Here is a 19,928-nt window from a genome sequence, read left to right as displayed (position 1 = left end):
TTTATATCAAATTTCTACTCTCAATTATCATGCAATAAAACTAGAGTAAGAATTCGTTCTACTCCTAGTTGCTTAGAACATACTAATTCAATTCATGAATAACAATTAAACAATACGAGAATAATTATTCTAAATATAACTAATATGGTGAAAACTATGATTTAATATATTCTAAATTGAACTACGACAATTAAATAATAAGATGCGAATATGAAAAAGGAATTAGGGAGATTTGAAATCTACCTTGATTAATCCCTAACATGATAGTATAGAGTTTGTTACAACCCTAATCTTTATGTTTTCACACAAGGTTCAACATAAAGGTTAGGTTTTTATATCCTTAATTATTTATGGCATCTCTAACCAACTAATAATTAGCATGAGAGGAAGTTGAAACCCATTTTCATGGTGAATAAACTACCCTCTAGATTTGAAACTCTTAAATACAACTATTTTATACTAACACATCAAGTCTTCATCAAAGCTTTAATCAAACCCCTTTAATGGAGGTTTAGCTATGGATCATTAGACTATCATTAAATAAATAATAAGAAGAAGAAGACATAATTAAAAGAATATTTGAATTGAAAATAACTTGAATTGTATTAATGGTGGCTAGGCTAATAAAATAAAAACTAGGTTAAACTAAAGAGAAGAGGTAAGAGCTAAGAGATAGGAGATAATATTAACCCTAATGAAACTAAACTAAAGAGAGAGAGAGAGAGAGAGAGAGAGAGAGAGTTTTGCTTTAGTCCTCTTTATATAGGAGAAGGCTAGGTTTACAATTTCGTGCATGGGCTTCGGAGCTATGTTTTGGGTCACTAAATCAAGCCCAAAACCTAATTACTTAAATCTTAAAAGGGTTTCTGGTGGAAATGACTGCAACAGCCTTTTGCATCCACTTTAACTCCTCTGATTGGATCAAGGCCTAGACCAATAGAAAGCGCTTTCTGATCCAGTCGTTTTGACATATAATAGGCCCAATTTCGAGGTCTGAGTCCAAAGATATGGCCTGCATAAGTTCTATTGACTTTTATGTTCTATTTCTACCCGCGTTGACTTTGACTTTTTAGTTTTGAGTGGGCTTTAAAAAGGTTTTTTATCCTTGAAACTTGGGATTTAACCATAGAACTTCTTAGCAATGAACCTTTGCTCTTTTTTCTTGCAAAAGTAACATATTTCTTCACATAATTGACTCCAATACTTGAAATACATAAAAGTACATAAATAGTACTAACTCTTATTTATTATAAACATAATTGGTCTATATGTAATGTTATTAAGGGGTTAAAACTATAGTTTTGGGCTCTTATCAAACCACCCCCAAACAGTATTTTGTTTGTCCTCAAGCAAAGATGAGAAATTAAAATAAGTGACCAAAAATGGAGTTTTAACTAATCTCGTTTCGCCAAGTGCGATTGCATTCACCATGTGCAATAATGCCTTAAACCACTAGGAATTCCCTAGTGGGCAAGTTATAGCCTCATGAGAGTTTTACAGAGAAGATACTCACAAACTTCATTTATACTACAATGATTTAAGAAATAAAATTAATGTTTCCTTATTTATTCTCAGATATCTATACATCTCACTATCAATGAATAAAGAATAATCAATTCGAAACCTAAGCTAATACGTGCATAATAATCAATCATCTACGGATAAACATATATATATAATGAACTATGCTATGAAATGCAATAACAGATCCGTTTATGAAATTTTGGAATAGCGTCCTTAAGTAGGTCCTCACAAATATGTCAAGACAAAAATACTCTGATTTTTCCACTCAAGTTTCGCTCACTCTAGTGTGTAGTGGGGACACTTTTCCTCACAATCTCAATGACGTACAAAGGAGCCGAGGTCGATCAAACAAATCTGCCACTTACTATCACACCAACCTATTCCTAATTGAGCTAGAGGTCTTTATTAGGTGTTATGGGGATTAGGTAATGGTTTAAGAAGGAAGGAAATGAATATTCAAAAGGACAAATCTGAGAAAATAGGGTCATCATATTATGTAACTAGAGAAAACCTTGTTCTTACTTTGCTTCTACACTTTGTTTCCATTCTTAGCCATTTCTTTTTTCTTTTTTCTTTTTTTCTTTTGGCTTTTGACTCTTTTGATTCTAGTTTTTTGGAGTTCTAACTTTTTATTTCTTTTATTTCTTTTATTTCTTTTCTTTGGATAGAAACTTTATTTTCCTATTTGAAGCAACTAACAAATTCTTTGTTTTTCCACAAGTCTTTCTCTTTTCTTTAATCCATTTCATGCTACTTCTCAGACTTATTCAAAAATGGGTAGTCTGATTTTATTTTTATATTATTTTTATAAAAGGGTAAAGGATTTGTGGTTTGTGAAAAGGTTAAAGAAAGGCTCAGAGGGGCAACTAGCGGAAAATAATTTCATATAGGTTTGAATTTATGGCTATATCGATCCAAAGAAGGCCTAAATTCTCGCTTAGGATATGGTATAATGTCAGGCAAGTGGACGTGTGATTTCTCTATTCAGAATTTACTTCTCCCTTATGTCATTACTCAAATATTTCACTCATATAAGGCTTTTAGACTATATTCTCACAGGATTTATAGAATAAGTATTCTAGCCTAGATTTCAGAAACTTACTGCCAAAACAAACATAGATGCTCACAATATATTTATGGAAAGATGCAATGACTATTACCTACATACTAACCTAAGTTTCTAAAAAATATTCTAATTTAAGAGCTAACGTAAAATTTCTAGACTACTATCATCATAGAAAAAAAAAACAATACCAATATTCCTAAGTGCATAGTATAAATACTTTTTATTTATATATTTTTTATTTTTTTACTAGAAAGCAAGTGCATATTATACATATATACATTCTAATAGGTGCCTTAAATTACACGTGTTTCTATGCCACCCCCAAACAAAAAACATGTTTTATCTTCAAAGTATAGAAATAAGAAAGATAGAAAATACCATGGAAACGCATGAAAATTTTAGAGCACCTGCAAAACAAATTTAGAACATACTAATATAGGTAAAGAAAAGCAGGCACAACTCCTATATGAGTTCCACTCGTTATGGGAATAACAAGAATTAAATTTTTAGAGCACCTACAAAACAAATTTAGAACATACTAATATAGGTAAAGAAAAGCAGACACAACTCCTATATGAGTTCCACTCGTTATGGGAATAACAAAAATTAAATTGTTTGGGATATAAGCAGACACTAACAGAAAGTAAAACTTACCTTATATCCAGCACTACGCGTTGTCTTCCCCTCCTATAAAGAAATGAGGAGGTTCCTTTTTGTTCTTCCAAGACATGATAATTTGCCAAGCCTCACGCAATTTATCATCTACCTTTTCTAACCTGTTAAGCACCACTTGGTCGGATGGGGTGTAAAGGGCAACCCAATTAGGTTGTAGCCGCCACCTCGGCCAAATCATAACACGACAAGAGTGTATAATGCAATTGGTGGGTCACATAATGTCAACCCCAACCTAATCCGTGAAACTTGTACAGAACTCAGGAAAGAAACATAGCATTATGCGGCAAACCAAGACAGGCATAAGAAGGTACTTATGCTTCATAATATGGGCTCGTGCTAAACTAGACACTAAGGTCTGGGGAAGGTCATATAGCATACGTCCCTCAGCTAGATCAAGGAAGACGTCATAAGTGGCGTTATTCACAAAAGAAAAACGTCATTCCCCTAAAATATTCAACATAATAAAGAACATAATAGTGCATAAATTAAGGGACAGGCTGCTAAGGGCTACGTTATATTGCCCTTGGTCCTCTATACGAAAAATCCCCGCCCCATAGGTCTCATGGAAATACTCATAGTTGTAGATGTACATATTATCAGTCATATAACCCCATGAGTTTTGGGCAGTTAGCATAGATAGTCCAATATCATAGGCTAACAAAAACTTTCTTAAATCCATTGTGACATCATCAATGGTGACAGAGAACACTTGTTCCCCATCTTGTCGATAAAAGAACTTACAATTATCATAGAAATAAGTAGTAAGTGCAGGAGAATAAGATTCATCAGCGCTTACCATTATAGGCTGCCATCCTGACTACATAATCAAGTTGCGGAACCATAACCTATAAGTGTCACTCTCAAACAATTCTTCAAAGGACTGCTTCGGTATGATTTGAGGAGATTTCATAGCAAACAAATACACTACTGAACTCCTGGAAGTGATTGTAGAAAACCCCAGAAAAAAGAACTGGAGGTATGTTGAAGTAAGAGCGCGGGCGCGCTCAGAATGGCCTATGTCAGAGGGCGGGTGCGCTCTCTTCTGACAAAAGAAAAATCTGCGATATTGGAATTACAGCACGGACGCGACTCTGTGTTAGTGCAATATAAGGGCGTGCACACTCTGAACCAGACCTGTGAGATAAATTTGTGAGGTGCAGAGTGAAGTACATGGCGTGCCATGTATTTATAGAGCACTAGTTGCTTAAACAAAAGTTCCCAAATTGATAAGGAAAGAGATGGAATAAGAAAAGGCTTCTAAAACCGAAATAAAATAGCCGAGAGCAGGCTCAGCACCAAATCTATATGGTTTTAAACGAGGAATTAAAATAGAAATCTCCATGCTTCTAACCCTTGAGGTTGCACTAAACAACAGTAGCTAATTCTAGCTACACCATATTAACATGATGCTCATATAAACTATATTCCTTAAGCATTGCAATATTAATTCCAAAAGCAGGTGGATATGTTAAAATACAATGCTAAGCAAATAATGTCACCCCCAAACAAGTCGGAAGGGTGAGATTCATGAAAATTAGATAGCATGTTTGGACAAAAATGAAACCAACTTAAAATTCAAATAACAACTAACTTACATAATCCAAAGGAACTAGCCACGAGATGAGGAAGGGCCAGAGCCATCCGTCTTACGTCGACGACGCTCACGCCTTCTGGAGTCAGTAGAGGATAAACCATCATGCGATGGCAAGCGTCGTAGAACTTCTTCTTGAAACGTGCACTGATGTTCAATTTAAATATCCATGGCTTCCCAATGCTCATTATTAGTATAAGCGAGAGTCTCCATGTTAGCCTGGAGGTCCTGGTGACTATCACCAATCAAGTGAATATTAGACTGAAGCTTATCTTGGTTATAGAGAACAGTACCTTGCCTAGTCTGGAGGTCACTAAGAGAACGTTGGCCTATACAAATTGTCTCATACTGGTTATGGAGAGTTCACAGGCCACGATGAAGCAATGAGAAATGGGCTATCTCCGTAGTAACCCTTTTCAAAGCTCCTGCATCAAAACAAGTTGCATCTTCCTCCTCTTCCTCTTATTCCATCTCAGCAGCCAAAACTTCAGGCAGATTCCCCTCCTTCTGAATACACTCTCGATAAATACATGCATTCTCATGTAACTTCAACTTAACCTCACTAGACTCCGGAACACATCCCTAAAATAACATAATCTTCGTGATCAATGCAGGGAAAGCTGCAGTAAGTTGACCAACTGCTATAATCTTATTCAATAAAAATTTGAAGATGCAAAACCCATACCTTATGTTATGAAGGGTCCAGAGAATGTGCAGACAACTCAAATTGATGTCACTGGCTTTCGTGGTGGCAATAACATTCCTGCCAACCCACTGAGCCACTGCCAGTTGGTTTCTTCTTAGAGACGTCTGACGAACACAATGCGACCCAGAATTGTAACATCATTCTAACACTGTCTCCGTCATCAGCAGACCTATACCCCCGGGCTAAGATTCCTGCATGGTGATTACGATGTCTTGTTCCTCAATGATAGTAACCACAGCCAACACTGCTATAGTCAACTCTTTACGACTACCATTCACATCCAGAAAAATCCTATGACCATTAATCTCTCTCTTCTTGTAAAATGCAAGAACCAAATCAGTGTGATAAAAATCCTCAGTAGGATACCATAACCCTTCCCACTTCCTAATACGCATCTCTATGTCAAAGAAGGGTGCAAATTGTGCACTAGAAAAAACTTGTTCGGGAAGAAGTTTTAGGGTTTTAGGAGCCATTGAAATCTAGAATCAAAAATTGTGGTGATGGGTAAGGTGTGGGGGAAGAAAAAATAACTCGGCTGAAATTTGGGGGGTAGTTGTGTGGAGGTAAGGGCGCGAGCGCACTCAAAATGGTCTGAACACAAGGGTGTGCGCGCTCTATGTTTTTCAAGGGTCAGTAGGTGTTCTGTAATGGAGGCGAATAAGAGAAGCCAAAAAAAAAATGCATGGGTTTTTAAAATAGGGAGTCAAGTGCGTGGCACGTGACCTGGTAGGGTTTTTAATTTTCAGGCCCAAGCCCAAAACAAATCCGTAATACCCATCTTATCCTATGCCTCGTATAACTTAAAACTAAAATTTTCGATTCGTTAACGGTCTAATTTTTGCGAATGAGCTATAAAAATGATCAGCAGAGAAAATGCAATTTAATGATCTATAAAAAGTACTCAAATCTAAGCGTGGTTGACACATAAAGAGAAGGAAAATGTCTTGAAACGCGTGAATGACATAGGTTATGTGATCGAAAGAAATCTAAATTCGTAGATAGTGTCAACCCAAATCAAAGTACGACTAAATGGCATAAACAACAAGAATATGAAGTTGAGCGATCAAGAATGGAAAGACCAAACACCCTACCCCCAAACAAATTTTTGAAAATAAAGTTTAGAAAATTTATTTTAAAACGTGGGTCTTTTAAAGTCAAATTCCCGAGACTTACTAGACTACTGTTTACTGGGTTTTAATATATTTTTTTTTACTTTTTATGAATAAGGTTTAATTATAAAAGAAAACAATAAAGCAATAAAGACATAAATCACTCCATAGATAAACACAACTAAAAAACGAGAAAACATGCAAAAGTGGAAAACGTGATGATAATAGCCCAAAACTGTACTTTTAACCCCTTAATAATATTACATTTAGACCAATTATACTTATAATAAATAAGAGTTAGTATTGTTTACGTACGTTTGTGTATTTCAAGTATTGGAGTTAAATATGTGAAGAAATATATCACTTTTGCAAGAGAAAAGAGCAAAGGTTGGTTGCTAAGAAATTCTATGGTTAAAGCCCAAGTTTCAAGAGAAAAAAATCCTTTTTAAATCCCAGTCAAAGCTGAAAAGTCAAAGTCAACGCAGGCAGAAATAGAGCATAAAAGTCAATAGAACTTCCGCAGGCCGTATCTTTGGACTAAAACCTTGGAATTGGGCCTACTATATGTCAAAACAACCATCTCGGAAAGAGATTTGTAATGGTCTAAGGTTTGATCTAATCAGAGGAGTAAAAGTGGACGAAAAATCTGCTATAGTAATTTCTTAACAGAGAAACCCTTTTTGGAGTTAAGTAATTAGGTTTTAGGCTTGATTTAATGGCCCAAAACATAGCTCCAAAGCCAATGCACGAAATTGTAAACGTAACCCTCTCCTATATAAATAGGACTAAAGCACAACTCTAACTCTTTCTCTCATTAGATAATAAATTAGTTTTCTTCTTTACTTTTAAAACCTAGTTATTGTTTTTTTTTAGTTAGGGTTAATTAATAGTTGCAATTAGTGTTACCCCATTTTCAAAATATTAGTGATACCCCCAATTGCAAGATCCAATGACTCTGAGGTGAATTTTTTTTCAGATGAAGAGATCTGACCGTTGGATCTTACAAATGAGGGGGTATCACTAATATTTTTGAAAATGGGGGGGGTAACACTAATTGGCAACTAGTAATGGGGGGGGGGGGGGGTAAGTCTATCTAACCATTGTTTTATTAGCCTAGCCACCATTAGTTCAATCCAAACTATTTCCAATACAAGTGTTCTTTAATTATGTCTTCTTCTCCTTATTATTATGTCCATGATAGTCTAATGAATTATAGTTAAATCTCCATTAGAGGGGTTTGATTAAAGCTTTGATGAAGACTTCATGTGTTAGTATAGAGTAGTTGTAGTAAGATATTCTACTCTAGAAGGTAGTTAATTCACCATGAGAATGGGTTTCAATTGACTCACATGTTAATTATTAGTTAGTAGAGATGTCATAAATAATTAGGGATAAAAAGACCTAATCTTTATGTGAAAACCTAAAGATTAGGGTTGCAACAACTCTGTACTAGCATATTAGAGATTAATCAAGGTGGATTTCAAATCTCCCTAATTCACTTTTCATTCACATCTTCGTATTTAATTGCCATAGTATAATTTAGAATATCTTAATTAGTTATTCCCACATATCAGTCTTATTAAAAACATTACTCTCATTAGTATTGTAGAATTGTTTAAGTTAGTGAAATTGTTACGTTCTAAACAACTAGGAGTGGAACGAAGTCTTTACTCTAAGTTTATTACATGATAATTGAGAGTAGAAACTTTGATTAAATGTAGAATAATTAGCTTTCTTATTCCTAGCATAAATCATTATTCATAGGGTAAGAAACGTTTATTTTCATTTTATCAAATGACACTGTTGCCATCTTAGCTGTTTTATAATTAAATTCCCTTAGTTTTTCACGTCTACAATATCCCAACTCACCCACCCACCCTTTGGTTTGAATCTGACCGTGTGTGTTGTTTCTTGAAAAAAATTAAGGATTTTTCTCCTGGAAATTTTTTCGACACAGTACTCAGAGTGCGCCCACGCCCCTTTTAACTCTATTTCTGAGAGCCACGCCCTCTTGTTATTGGAAAAATAACAACAACAACAAAATTTCGACACATTATTCGGAACACGCCCACGCCCTTGTTTCCTCTATTTCTGAGCGCGCCTGCTCCCCTTTGAAGAAAGCTCGATTTTAGCCAGGTTAGCCATCGGTCCTTGTTTTCGTTGGAATTTATTGTTTATTTAGTATTCCAAGCATCCACACGCATTTTAACTAGGTTTGTATTAAAAATGTTATTCACACACGTAGCAAGGAGGCATTCAGGTACTCCTTCTTTCACTGCTCGTCTCTTCTATCAGAGAAGTTTTAATTCTAGTATATTAGGTTGTTGTTTGACTACTATTAGTGTTTCTTTCATATTGAACTTAAACTTGCATGAGATTTAGGTCTGGTAAGAGAAAATCATCTAACTTGCTCTATTGTAAACGTCAACGCACACGCCTATCTAGAATACCACACATTACACCTGCATCAATGGCTGAAGAAGCAGAAACACCTCTCTCTGGTTTTAACAAAGACCTAAATGATAGCCTTAAGTCATGCATCGTTCTTGCAGACCCAGTAGGGGATTTTTGAATTCCCCCGAATATATTTAATTTGTTACCGGTTTTTCATATGTTAGACCACGAGTAGAGTCCAAAATGGCCAAAGGAAGCACTTGTTTAGGGAAGATAGTTATCAATCAAGTTTGAGAAAAGGAGTAACTTAAGAGTACTCTAACTCGGTATTTTATGATCCAGTGCATCACAAATTTGCCGCTTTTAGTTAAAAAAGTTAGGTGAGCGTGACTTATCTTCTCAAAACTCATACTTCCTTCCCTTTCAGGTAAAATCCTCCATTGATTAACAGTGTGAGTTCTGAAAGGTCTGGTTAGCTGATTCTCCCACTCTCACTGCGCTGAGAAAAGAAACACTATATCATGGATCTCTATGAGCTGAAAACCCTTGTAAGGCTACACAAGATAATATCCAAGCTGGGAAAGAAGTGAACACAGGAAAAGACGCAACACTACCAACGATTAGTACTACCACTGCAGCCCATACGAACCGGAATGAAATGCGCTCTGCTAACTTAGTCTCCTTTGCGGACAAGGTACGCAGAGACCAGCCACACCAAATAAATGTTACTAACCTCCCAAGACCAGAAATGAAAGGCAACATGCCGTCAATCCGCTTAGCTAAGCAAGCAGTTGAAAGAGGGAGACGGTACTGCCAATTCAGCCTCATTGGAAGATTAGATTTTAACAAAATCAAGCTTGAAGAAGTTAAAAAAATTGCACTCGACCTGTGGAAGCCAAAAGGGGATTGGAAACTCGTGCCATTGGGGAAGGGATACTTCATGATAAGGCTGGTATGTGAAGAAGATTTAAGGAGCATTCTGGGAGGAGGACCATGGAGGTTTGGAGAGCAAATTCTGCGACTCACTAGATGGACACCGGACTTTGATCCAGCTAGCCAACGATCCTCCACGGCATTTGTTTGGGTAAAGTTCCCAAAGCTCGGCCAGCAATATTGGGAATACGAGATCCTCATGTCCATGGGCAGAGCCCTGGGGTCTCCAGTGGGGGTGGATAAATATACATTGAACAGGGACTTTGGCTTCTATGCATCGGTTTTGATTGAGATCGATCTGGCCAAACCAATCCCACAGCAGTTTAAAGTAGAGGAGGAGGAAGGAAAAACCTTTTTGCAAGATGTGGATGTAGGAAAACTGCCCAAATTCTTCCCCCATTGCAAAGTGGTAGGGCACATCATGGCCGAATGCTCAGTCATGCGACGCAGCAGGGAGAAAGAAGGAAGTCACAACCCCACCAAAAGCACAAGCAAGGAAACTGCAAACTCGGAGCATAGCGAAGAACTTCCGAGGAAAGGAAAAACAGAAATAAAAGGAGAAACAGGAACAAGGATACACTCGCTGGTCCCAGCGGCACAAAGGATTCTCAAGGCATGCACAACAATAACCCCGAAAACAGCGAGGTCTTCCATGACACAAGCTCGGAGTTAGTGGACAACAACGACAGGGCCTATAATGACGCTACTTCATTGAAGGCAGCAGCTGCTACCGCTGAGGCCAATCGGGTGGGTCAGGAGAATGCGGAGAGGGACAAATTGCCTGATCCACTGAGTGAGGGACAGTCTAGCCCAATTCAGGAAGGAGAGGTCACAACACTTGCGATGTATAACTCTCCAGAGTTTGTAATTCCGCTACAAAGGCACTCGGCTATTCCCAATGAGCAGCAAGAAGACCTCCAAGCATCGCAGAACAAGTTTCAAGTCCTTGCTGAAGCTGAAACCCTGTTAAGGCAGACTAGCTGGGCGGACATGGCAGAGGAGTCAGATGAGGAAAGCACAGCAAAGGAAGGAGAATGGCAAACTCCTAAGAAAAAGTATAGCAAGTCCAAATGGATGGAGCAGCGGCTTCCCCCTCCTTCCACCAGGGCAAGAGTAGCCTCAAACCTTTCTCAATGAATATAAGCTTCTGGAATATAAGGGGAGTGAAAAAAGAGAAATCTATCACTTACCTCAAAGACATCATAGCTTCGCATAAGCCAGACATACTGTGTCTAGTAGAACCACTTATCGAACCACCCCCCACGACTCCGGAGTTTCTGTGTAGGATGGGGTTTAATGACTACTTTCTGCATAATAACATACCTAACAGAACCGGGAATATCTGGGTCTTTTGGAGGAAGGGTCTGAATGTTAGTCTTTTGGGTTTGTCGCATCAACAGATTACGGTCAAGGTCGGGGAGGCCACTGTTTCACTGGTGCATGCAAGATCTCCTTATGTTCAGCGGAGAGCCCTCTGGGATGAACTGAATACTCTGGGAATAAATGTAGGGGCCTGGGTAGTGGCTGGCGATTTCAATATTGTTACCACGGCAACAGAAAGAAAAGGAGGATGCTCACCATGCCAATTGGCGGTCAATGAATTCGTCGAATTCATTAATAAGAATGCTTTGCTTGACTCCACTAACCTTGGCTACAAGTTCTCTTGGTGCAACAAGAGAATAGGGGAGAGAAGAATGCTTCAGAAGATTGACAGAATGCTAGTGAATCAACAATGGATGGAGGCAGCAGCGGGGTGGAAGAGCAAAATTCTGAAAAGAAAATTCTCAGATCACTCGCCGGTGGTTGGCTGGCTCACCTCCATCCCTAAACCCACAAACATTCCTTTCCGGTTCAAGAGGATTTGGATCAATCATGAAGGGCTGAAAGAAGTTGTAAAGCAGAGCTGGGAAGAACCTTTAGAGGATGTTCCAATAAGAAAAGTGATGAAAAAGCTGAAACGACTCAAGTTGGCACTCAAACAGTGGAGCTGGGAAGTGTTTGGGAATCTAAAAATAAGGAGAGAGCAAGCAGAGGCAGAACTGGAGCAGGTCCTGCGGGAACAAGAAGAGCACCCCTTTAATGTAGCTCTACAGCACAGTGAAACTGCAAAGGAACATGAACTCAGCAAGCTGATGGACTTGGAATCCGAGCAATGGAGACAGAAAGCAAGAATCAAGGAAACTTTTGAAGGGGACAGAAATACTTCTTACTTCCATGCAATCCACAAGCTGAGGTTGAACAATTCTTTGATTATGGAGATCAAGAAAGGCGATGGTACTATTCTGAAACAACAACATGAGATTAAGCAACATGTGGTCTCAACCTTCCAAAGCAAGTACCAGGCACAATAGGTTCAATACAATGAACAACTTCTAGATCTGATACCCAAGCTCATATCGGAAGACGAGAATGCAATGCTCACTAATCTCCCGACAGAAGCATAAGTGAAAGACGCTGTGTTTAGCATGGATTCTAGCAGCTCACCTGGGCCAGATGGGTTCCAAGGAATATTTTTTCAAACTTTTTGGAGCATTGTGGGTCTAGATGTTTCCAAGGCAATTATTTCCTTCTTCAGGGATACCAAGCTCCCAAAGGGTATGAATTCCAACTTCCTAGTTCTTATCCCTAAGATCAAGCATGCTCAAGTTGTTAATCATTACCGCCCAATATGTCTCAGCAATTTCTTTTTTAAAATTATCACTAAGATTTTGTCATTAAGAACTAACCTCATGGCAAATAAGCTGATTAGTAGTGAGCAGCTTGGCTTCATCAAAGGCAGAAATAGTAACACAGGCATCTGTCTCGCCTCAGAAATGATTAATGAACTGGACCACAAGCGGAGAGGTGGCAACATCAGTCTAAAGCTCGATATTGCACAAGCTTTTGACACTTTGAGCTGGGAATTCCTTATTCTAGTTATGCAAAGGTTCGGCTTCTCCAAGACTTGGTGTGACTGGATCTCCAAGATCCTAAATAGTGCTATGATTTCGGTGATGATAAATGGAGGTCCTTGTGGGTTTTTTGCTGCACACAGAGGGCTACGTCAGGGAGATCCACTGTCCCCCTTTCTGTTCGATTTGGCCGAAGATGTGCTCAGCCGAAGCATAAACCACATGTTCAGCTCTGGGCAGGTCAAGCATATGGTCGAGGTAGGCAACACTCATGGACCTACCCACCTCCTTTTCGCAGATGATTTATTCCTCTTTGCGAATGGCGGCATGCGTGGACTTAGAAGACTATGGTCTGGACTCAAGTCTTATCAACAAGCTGCGGGGCAATTTTTTAATACTGACAAAAGCAAGCTTTACATGGGTAGCATGACGGTTGCTAGGAAAAGGAAAATGGAGGAATTCCTTAGCATCAAAGAGGGGGAGTTGCCGGAATCATATTTGGGTGTGCCACTCTTCAAGGGGAAAGTTACTAGAAGACTCACTCAATCCTTAGTGGATAAAATAAAAAAGAAAGCATCCGGATGGGCTGGCAGAATGCTTTCTTTCCAGGGAAGAATTGTGATAGCCCAATCAATCCTTTCAAGCATGCCAATACATAACATGGCAGTGTATAAATGGCCGGCAAAGAGCACGAAAGAAGGAAATGAGGCCATTCGGAACTTCATATGGTCGGGAGATCCCACAAAAAGGAAAGCAGTCACTCTAAAGTGGGAGGATGTCTGCAAACCCAAAGACGAGGGAGGGCTAGGCATCAAAAGGCTGGAAGAACTGAACAAAGCATTGCTCTTCAAACTGGCTTGGAGCTTTCTGTGTAAGCAAGATGACTGGAGCAAGTTCATGACCACTAAGTTCAAGAAGAAGAACGGAAGTATTCTCACTTACCATAAGCCCTCTTCAGTTTGGCCGGGGCTAAAGGCTGCACTCCAAGACATCAAATCCTACATTGGCTGGGTCATCGGCAATGGACAAAGTGTGGATTTGTGGAGGGATAATTGGGCTGGACAATCCATCATGGAGCTAATGCCACAAGTAAACTGGTCGGGTTTCAAAGCTACTGTAGCGGATATCATTGAAGGCAACTCCTGGCGCATTCCCAGCTCAGTCAGCAACGTGTTCAATAGGCTCGGGATGGACCTCTCAAGTCTACCACCCCCAAGTGGGGAAGAGGACTTAAGGATATGGAAACCTGAAACAGGTGGAAATTTCTCTGTTCGATCGGCTTTCGACATGACTAGAAAGAAGAAATCTAAAATCACATGGCACAGGAGGGTCTGGGCACCACACATTCATCCGCGAGCTGCTAGTCTAGCTTGGAAGCTCATCAGGAAGGCTGTCCCAACAGATGACCGCATCAGGAAAACTGGGGTTAAACTGGTCTCGAGGTGTCACTTCTGCCACCAAGAAGAGGAGTCGGTCCAGCACATGCTATGGGACTGCACAACAACTAAAGAGCTATGGGTTTGGGTTGTTGGTCTGTTTGAATGGCAACCCATCAATTCACTTTCATGACCCTTATAGGGCTCGCCAAAGGTCGAAACCCCATTATCCAAGACCTCTGGAATGCGGCTGTGGTTCACCTTATGGTACAAATCTGGAAAACTCGCAACAAAATCCACTTTGATGATCTTCCAATTAACTTTAGTCATATGAGGAAGTCTATAATGCAGGGAATTAGAGAGACACATCTGCTTTCCAAGGGCAGAATGTACAATGGTGTCTAGGACCTCCGAATTCTCAGCAGACTCCAAGTGAAGAGCAAAGGCACCCCACCCCAAGGTATCAAAGAAGTACATTGGTATCCACCACTGGGCTCGGTCATCAAATGCAACAGTGACGGGTCAGTTCTTGGCGTCCCAACTAGAGGGGGTGCTGGCGTAATTTTCAGAAACAAGGACTTAGCAATCATGGGGGTTCTAGCAATTGGGCTCGGTGAAGTTACCTCTTTTCAAGCTGAGTGCATAGCTATTGTCCACGCAGCAGAGAAAGCTAAAGATATGAACTGGAAAAGAATATGGATAGAGGCGGACTCACAGGCGGCGGTCACGGCATTCTCAGGGAACGACATACCATGGTCACTTAGAGCCCGTTGGAAGCATGCAACCAAGAACTTACAAGAGCTTAAAGTCTCACATATCTGGAGAGAGGGCAATTTTGGAGCTGACTCAGCAGCCAGGAAGGGCTCTTCAATGCCTTTAGGAACCATTTCATGGGGATTGAGTAGGCCTGACTTTGTAACCAGTATAGAAAGTCCTTTTAGGACTTATTATAGGTTTGAGTAACTTCGGTTGTAAAATGATGTACCTCATTTTCTTTCCTTTTCTTTCTAATAAAACTCCTTATTTGCGTGAAAAAAAAAAAGTAAGTAATGAAATGTTTGATGTTTGTGTTGGTTATTTATGTATGAATCTTTTTTTTTTTTTTAACAAAATAGAATATTTATGTGTAGAAAGGGGTTTGAGCTTCTGATACTTGCTTGATTTTGATTTAAAAAGTTGGAGGTTCTATAAAAGTCTGTAACGTGGTTATTCTTCAACATTTCTTTCATGAATAAATGTTTAAGATAATATTTAACCTAGGCTTTAGTTTCATTCATCAAGAGCAAAATGCACTTTCATAACCTGATTTATCATGAAGTGTTGCATAGAAGACGATGCGAGCCATACGAAAGTATTGTTGTACATTGTGTTATTGGTTATCAATAGCAGGGCAGTGACATCCTACCCAAAATTCATGTCCAGAAAGGCCTAGCTAGTAGTTGACCAACAAATCAGATTGATTTTTGGTAAATGAATTTGATGAGGAAATCTAGAAAATAGTTGGTTTTAAAAGTACAAATTATAAATATTTTGATGTATCTTCACATTGTGACTATTCAGTTTTTAAGCTAATAATTGTTTTTTATGATGATTGGAATGTTAGTGGGTACCTTTGATTTTTAGTGTATTCTTGGTTTATAGCCTTGGAATTAGTTATGGTGGTGGTTGTTATGCGTGTGACTAACTAGAAACTGCGAATGCGGTGTAGGCCGACATGAGGAAGACGAGAATAGGCCTATTAGCAACAAACAAAATAACTAATATGAAACCAACTTAAAGGAATCCTTCTCTATCTATTTTTCTTGTAAGGCATCAATTATTGACTTCTTGGTGTGTTTGAGTAGCAGTGGTTTGGACATTATTTTATAGGAGAAAAAGTGAGGAAAATTGTGTTGCAACTAACATGTTCTCTAAATTGGTAATTATCCAAATATTTATGATTCATTGACATGTTTTTTCCCCTAAAGTAGTTCTATGTACTCAGACCTCCATCAATAACTCATTTGGGACTCCATTTCCTACTTGACATCCAAAACTTATTTTCTCTTTCCAAAACTCAAAAAACAAACATAGAATATTAATAACAAATAACTTACCTAATGAAATAACTAAAACAAAAAATAGTAACAAATAAAACAAATTACCTGTATTTAAAAAATAATAATAATAATAAAGAAAGAAAAAAAAACCTCAATACCCAAAAAAAAGTTGAATTGGGTGCCCAAGTGCTGAAACAAATTATCCTATTTTTTGACATATTTATATACATTATATATATGGACCATTTTTCTAGAGAGAGAGAGAGAGAGGTGATTTGTTATATTTTTGTCCCAAATTTAATTATATTTTTATTTAATTTGTTTGTGCAAATATAGACAAGTTTTTTGTTACTATTTTGAGTTATTAGTTATATATTAGTTTCTATTTTTGTTTTTGTTTTGTTTTTTTTTTTGAAAAGAGAAATATAATTTGAATGTTATGTAAGATATAGAGTGTCCCTATGGAGTTATTAAGGGAGTCTAGATAGATTTTTTTGTTTTTTACATGTGGTAACATAAGAGGTTATACCTACTACATTTGCTCAAGAGAAAGAGAATTGTTTATTTTGGTAATTAGTTAAAAAAAATTCTTAATTTACATAATTATTGCAAGTTAGAATTTGTAATGTTTATTTATAGCCATATATGGTTCATTTTGGTAATTTAATTTTTAATTTAAAAGAAATTTGAATGTTAACAACTTGCAAGGTATTGTAAAGAACTATTCTAGAACTCAAATAAGAATGAGGTGGTCTTTTTGTTTTCCGAGAATAAAAAAGATTGAAGTGGTCATGCCCAATAAAATGACCCATCTATATTCTGGGTAAAATACTTTTTTCTTACAATTTTAACTAGGCGGACCTTTTGTAATATTTAAATACAAGTATATCGGTCTTGTAGTGAAATAATTAAAAACATAAAAAGTTTATTTTGGATTTAGATTTTTTATTAGAGTTTATCATTTTATGGCAATGGATTACTAATAAGCAATTAATATTACATTGGTTTTTAGAGCTAATTATTCGGGTAAGGAGTGATGCTATTTGATATAATTTAGGAATATATTTTTCCCTACCAAAATATGTATAGTGTACATGATCATTATTATTATTATTGGGCTAAAATCCTCTTTTCACGTGTCGATAGGTGTAGAGCATTACCAAAAGTGACAAGCTCTCCCTAGTATTCATCTTGTTTTTCATATTGTATTTTATTGATATACCAAAATTTATAAAACAGTATAGCACAAGCGCGCTACAAGTTTCGAGTATTTTCTTTTCAATTTTCCACTTATTCTTATGGAAGCCCCTACTTTTAATTTCATATCACTTTTGTGTTAAAATAATCTTAAATAACATTCCTAAAGATAATAATATGAGCGAAAAAAAATTACAAATTAAAAGCTACAATTAATTCATTTAGATTTAAATTTGAAATGCTTTAATAACATGGATGGAGCGAAACCTTAAATCTAAGTTTAAGGGGGAGAAATTATATGATGTGGCAGACTGGCAATAACATGGATGGAGCGAAACCAAAACCTTCCCCCTACACTAAATCACATGTATGAAATCATACGTTCTAGGATAAGTAGACTAATACATACATACCATAGAGACTAAACACTAAATCAGCATGTATGAAATAATACGTTCTAGGATAAGTAGACATAGACTCACACCTCAAGGGGTGAAACATCTGCAATTAATCAACAAAATAACACTTGAATATAAATTTTAGTAGTTAAGTAAAGAAAAAGCTAACCAGCTTTGGTATGTTCTAATTAATCCACGTTCGTAGATGACTCCCAAGGTATTGACCTTAGCTTCAGTAGGTACGACATTCATGAACCAAAAATGCTCATCGGATATAACAGCTGTGAATACTCTATTTATCCACAACTTCATATCTTCTCTTAACAATTTATAACAATGTCCCATGCCTTACACGACGTTGCGAATAACCTCCACAAGAAGCATAATACAATGGATTCCAACACATTCAAAGAATATAAAAAATCTGACTGATGAAAACATTCAAAGAATAATATAAGATAAATGGGAAAGCTCAGCCACTTGATCTATCACTTTTTTTCCAACAAAAAAAACAAAACTCCTTTAGTAGTTAATTCGCCGCCAATAGCAGCTGCTGCTTTCTTAGTTGGGATAATTGCAGTTGTAGTAACAAGAAAAAAATGGTAATGAGAATAATTTGATTCACAAAAATCAAAACACAAGGATTGATAGAGACATTTTCAAAGGAAAAAAAATTGTATCCAACTCATTCAAAAAAAAAAATTCAAACATAAACAGACCAACAAAGTAAACAAAATATATTGATTAATCATCACTGCAATATAGTTTCATTACAATATAGATATTACAGAAATAGTCATAATACAATTACTAGACTATGAAGTCAAAGACTAACAAAAGAAAAAAAAAAAATCATAACTACCAAAAGATACAAGTCTGCCGGAAGAACTTTATAGCAAAATCAAACCATACAAGTTCCTATTTAACCCCCCAACTTAAGACATACAAGAGGCGAACGTCACCAAAATGAAAGCGTCCAAAGTCACCATCAAAAGCTTCGTACCACAGAGCATCCAAAATCTATTCAGCTGAAAAAATTAAATAAAAAAATAAATACACCAAAAGATATTAATTGTACTATAAACATATTAATTATACTATAAACATGAAAACTTTATATCTCATCCACAATACAACCGGTTGTTCAACCAACTTTATTGATTTTTCATGTGCTATTTTTACATGTAACCAAATGAACTTGGAGGAATCCTATTACTAGACGCGCATGATTTCTAATTTTGTATAAAGCACAAACATGAGGGACTCATAAATACATGATTGAAAATGTTCTATGATAAATATTGTGTTAATTGTCATTGACACAAGAATTCATAAGGCAAAGTCACTCATTTTGACATACATGAGTACACATCATCACTCTCTAACCACTCTCAGTTTTTCCATAATTTGCATTTATCAGTGGTTTGGTCATAAATCAAATTAATTATGTTTGTTGAGCTATTTTTTCTTTTATTAATACTTTATACCGTCCACATCAAAAATTTATTGAAAGCCAATATAATATTCATATCTCATAGCTATGCATAGTTACTAATAAATTTCATAATAATTTAATATACTCAACCACTCTCTGTTTTTCAATAATTTGCATTTATCAGTGGTTTGGTCATAAATCAAATTAATTATGTTTGTTGAGCTATTTTTTCTTTTATTAATACTATGTTGTAGTATTAGTGTTGACAGCAAAATTTGAAACACTACAATATTCTACACTTAAAACTTTTTGGCACATAATAGTTCATGAAAATGGTCCATGTTCGTTAAAAAAGGCTAAGATCACCTAACCAACAAGCCTGAACGCACTTAAGAGATTCCTAAGATGAGCCTATTATTAAGTTTCTAATTCATAATGTATGCCATGTGAATTGCTTGTGCAAGTACAGATATCCTACTTTAATACATTAGTTCCTCCCTAAATGATAGAGACAAGTACTTGTAGTGTTTTCATCCAAATTTAACTCACTACAATATTCTATAGTTAAAACTTTTTGGTACAAAATAAATTATG

At 36.9% G+C, this 19,928-nt stretch overlaps 2 protein-coding genes across 2 annotated transcripts; both read left to right on the top strand.

Annotated features, from left to right (window-relative positions):
- The first annotated feature begins 11,284 nt into the window (after nucleotides 1-11,284).
- On the top strand, nucleotides 11,285-12,349 carry LOC147486465 (uncharacterized). The gene has a single exon (XM_086573741.1). The coding sequence runs from the start codon at nucleotides 11,285-11,287 to the stop codon at nucleotides 12,347-12,349; it is 1,065 nt and encodes a 354-aa protein (XP_086429867.1).
- A 2,504-nt stretch (nucleotides 12,350-14,853) lies between these two features.
- LOC147486464 (uncharacterized) lies at nucleotides 14,854-15,228 on the top strand. Its single transcript, XM_086573740.1, has one exon. It carries the CDS (start codon nucleotides 14,854-14,856, stop codon nucleotides 15,226-15,228), a length of 375 nt encoding a protein of 124 aa, XP_086429866.1.
- The last annotated feature ends 4,700 nt before the right edge of the window (nucleotides 15,229-19,928 follow it).

Source organism: Coptis chinensis, chromosome 7 (genome assembly GCF_015680905.1).
Source record: "Coptis chinensis isolate HL-2020 chromosome 7, ASM1568090v1, whole genome shotgun sequence".
Lineage (NCBI taxonomy): Eukaryota > Viridiplantae > Streptophyta > Magnoliopsida > Ranunculales > Ranunculaceae > Coptis > Coptis chinensis.
The sequence above is the reverse complement of the archived record's forward strand: the minus strand, read 5'-3'. Positions and strand labels throughout refer to the sequence as shown.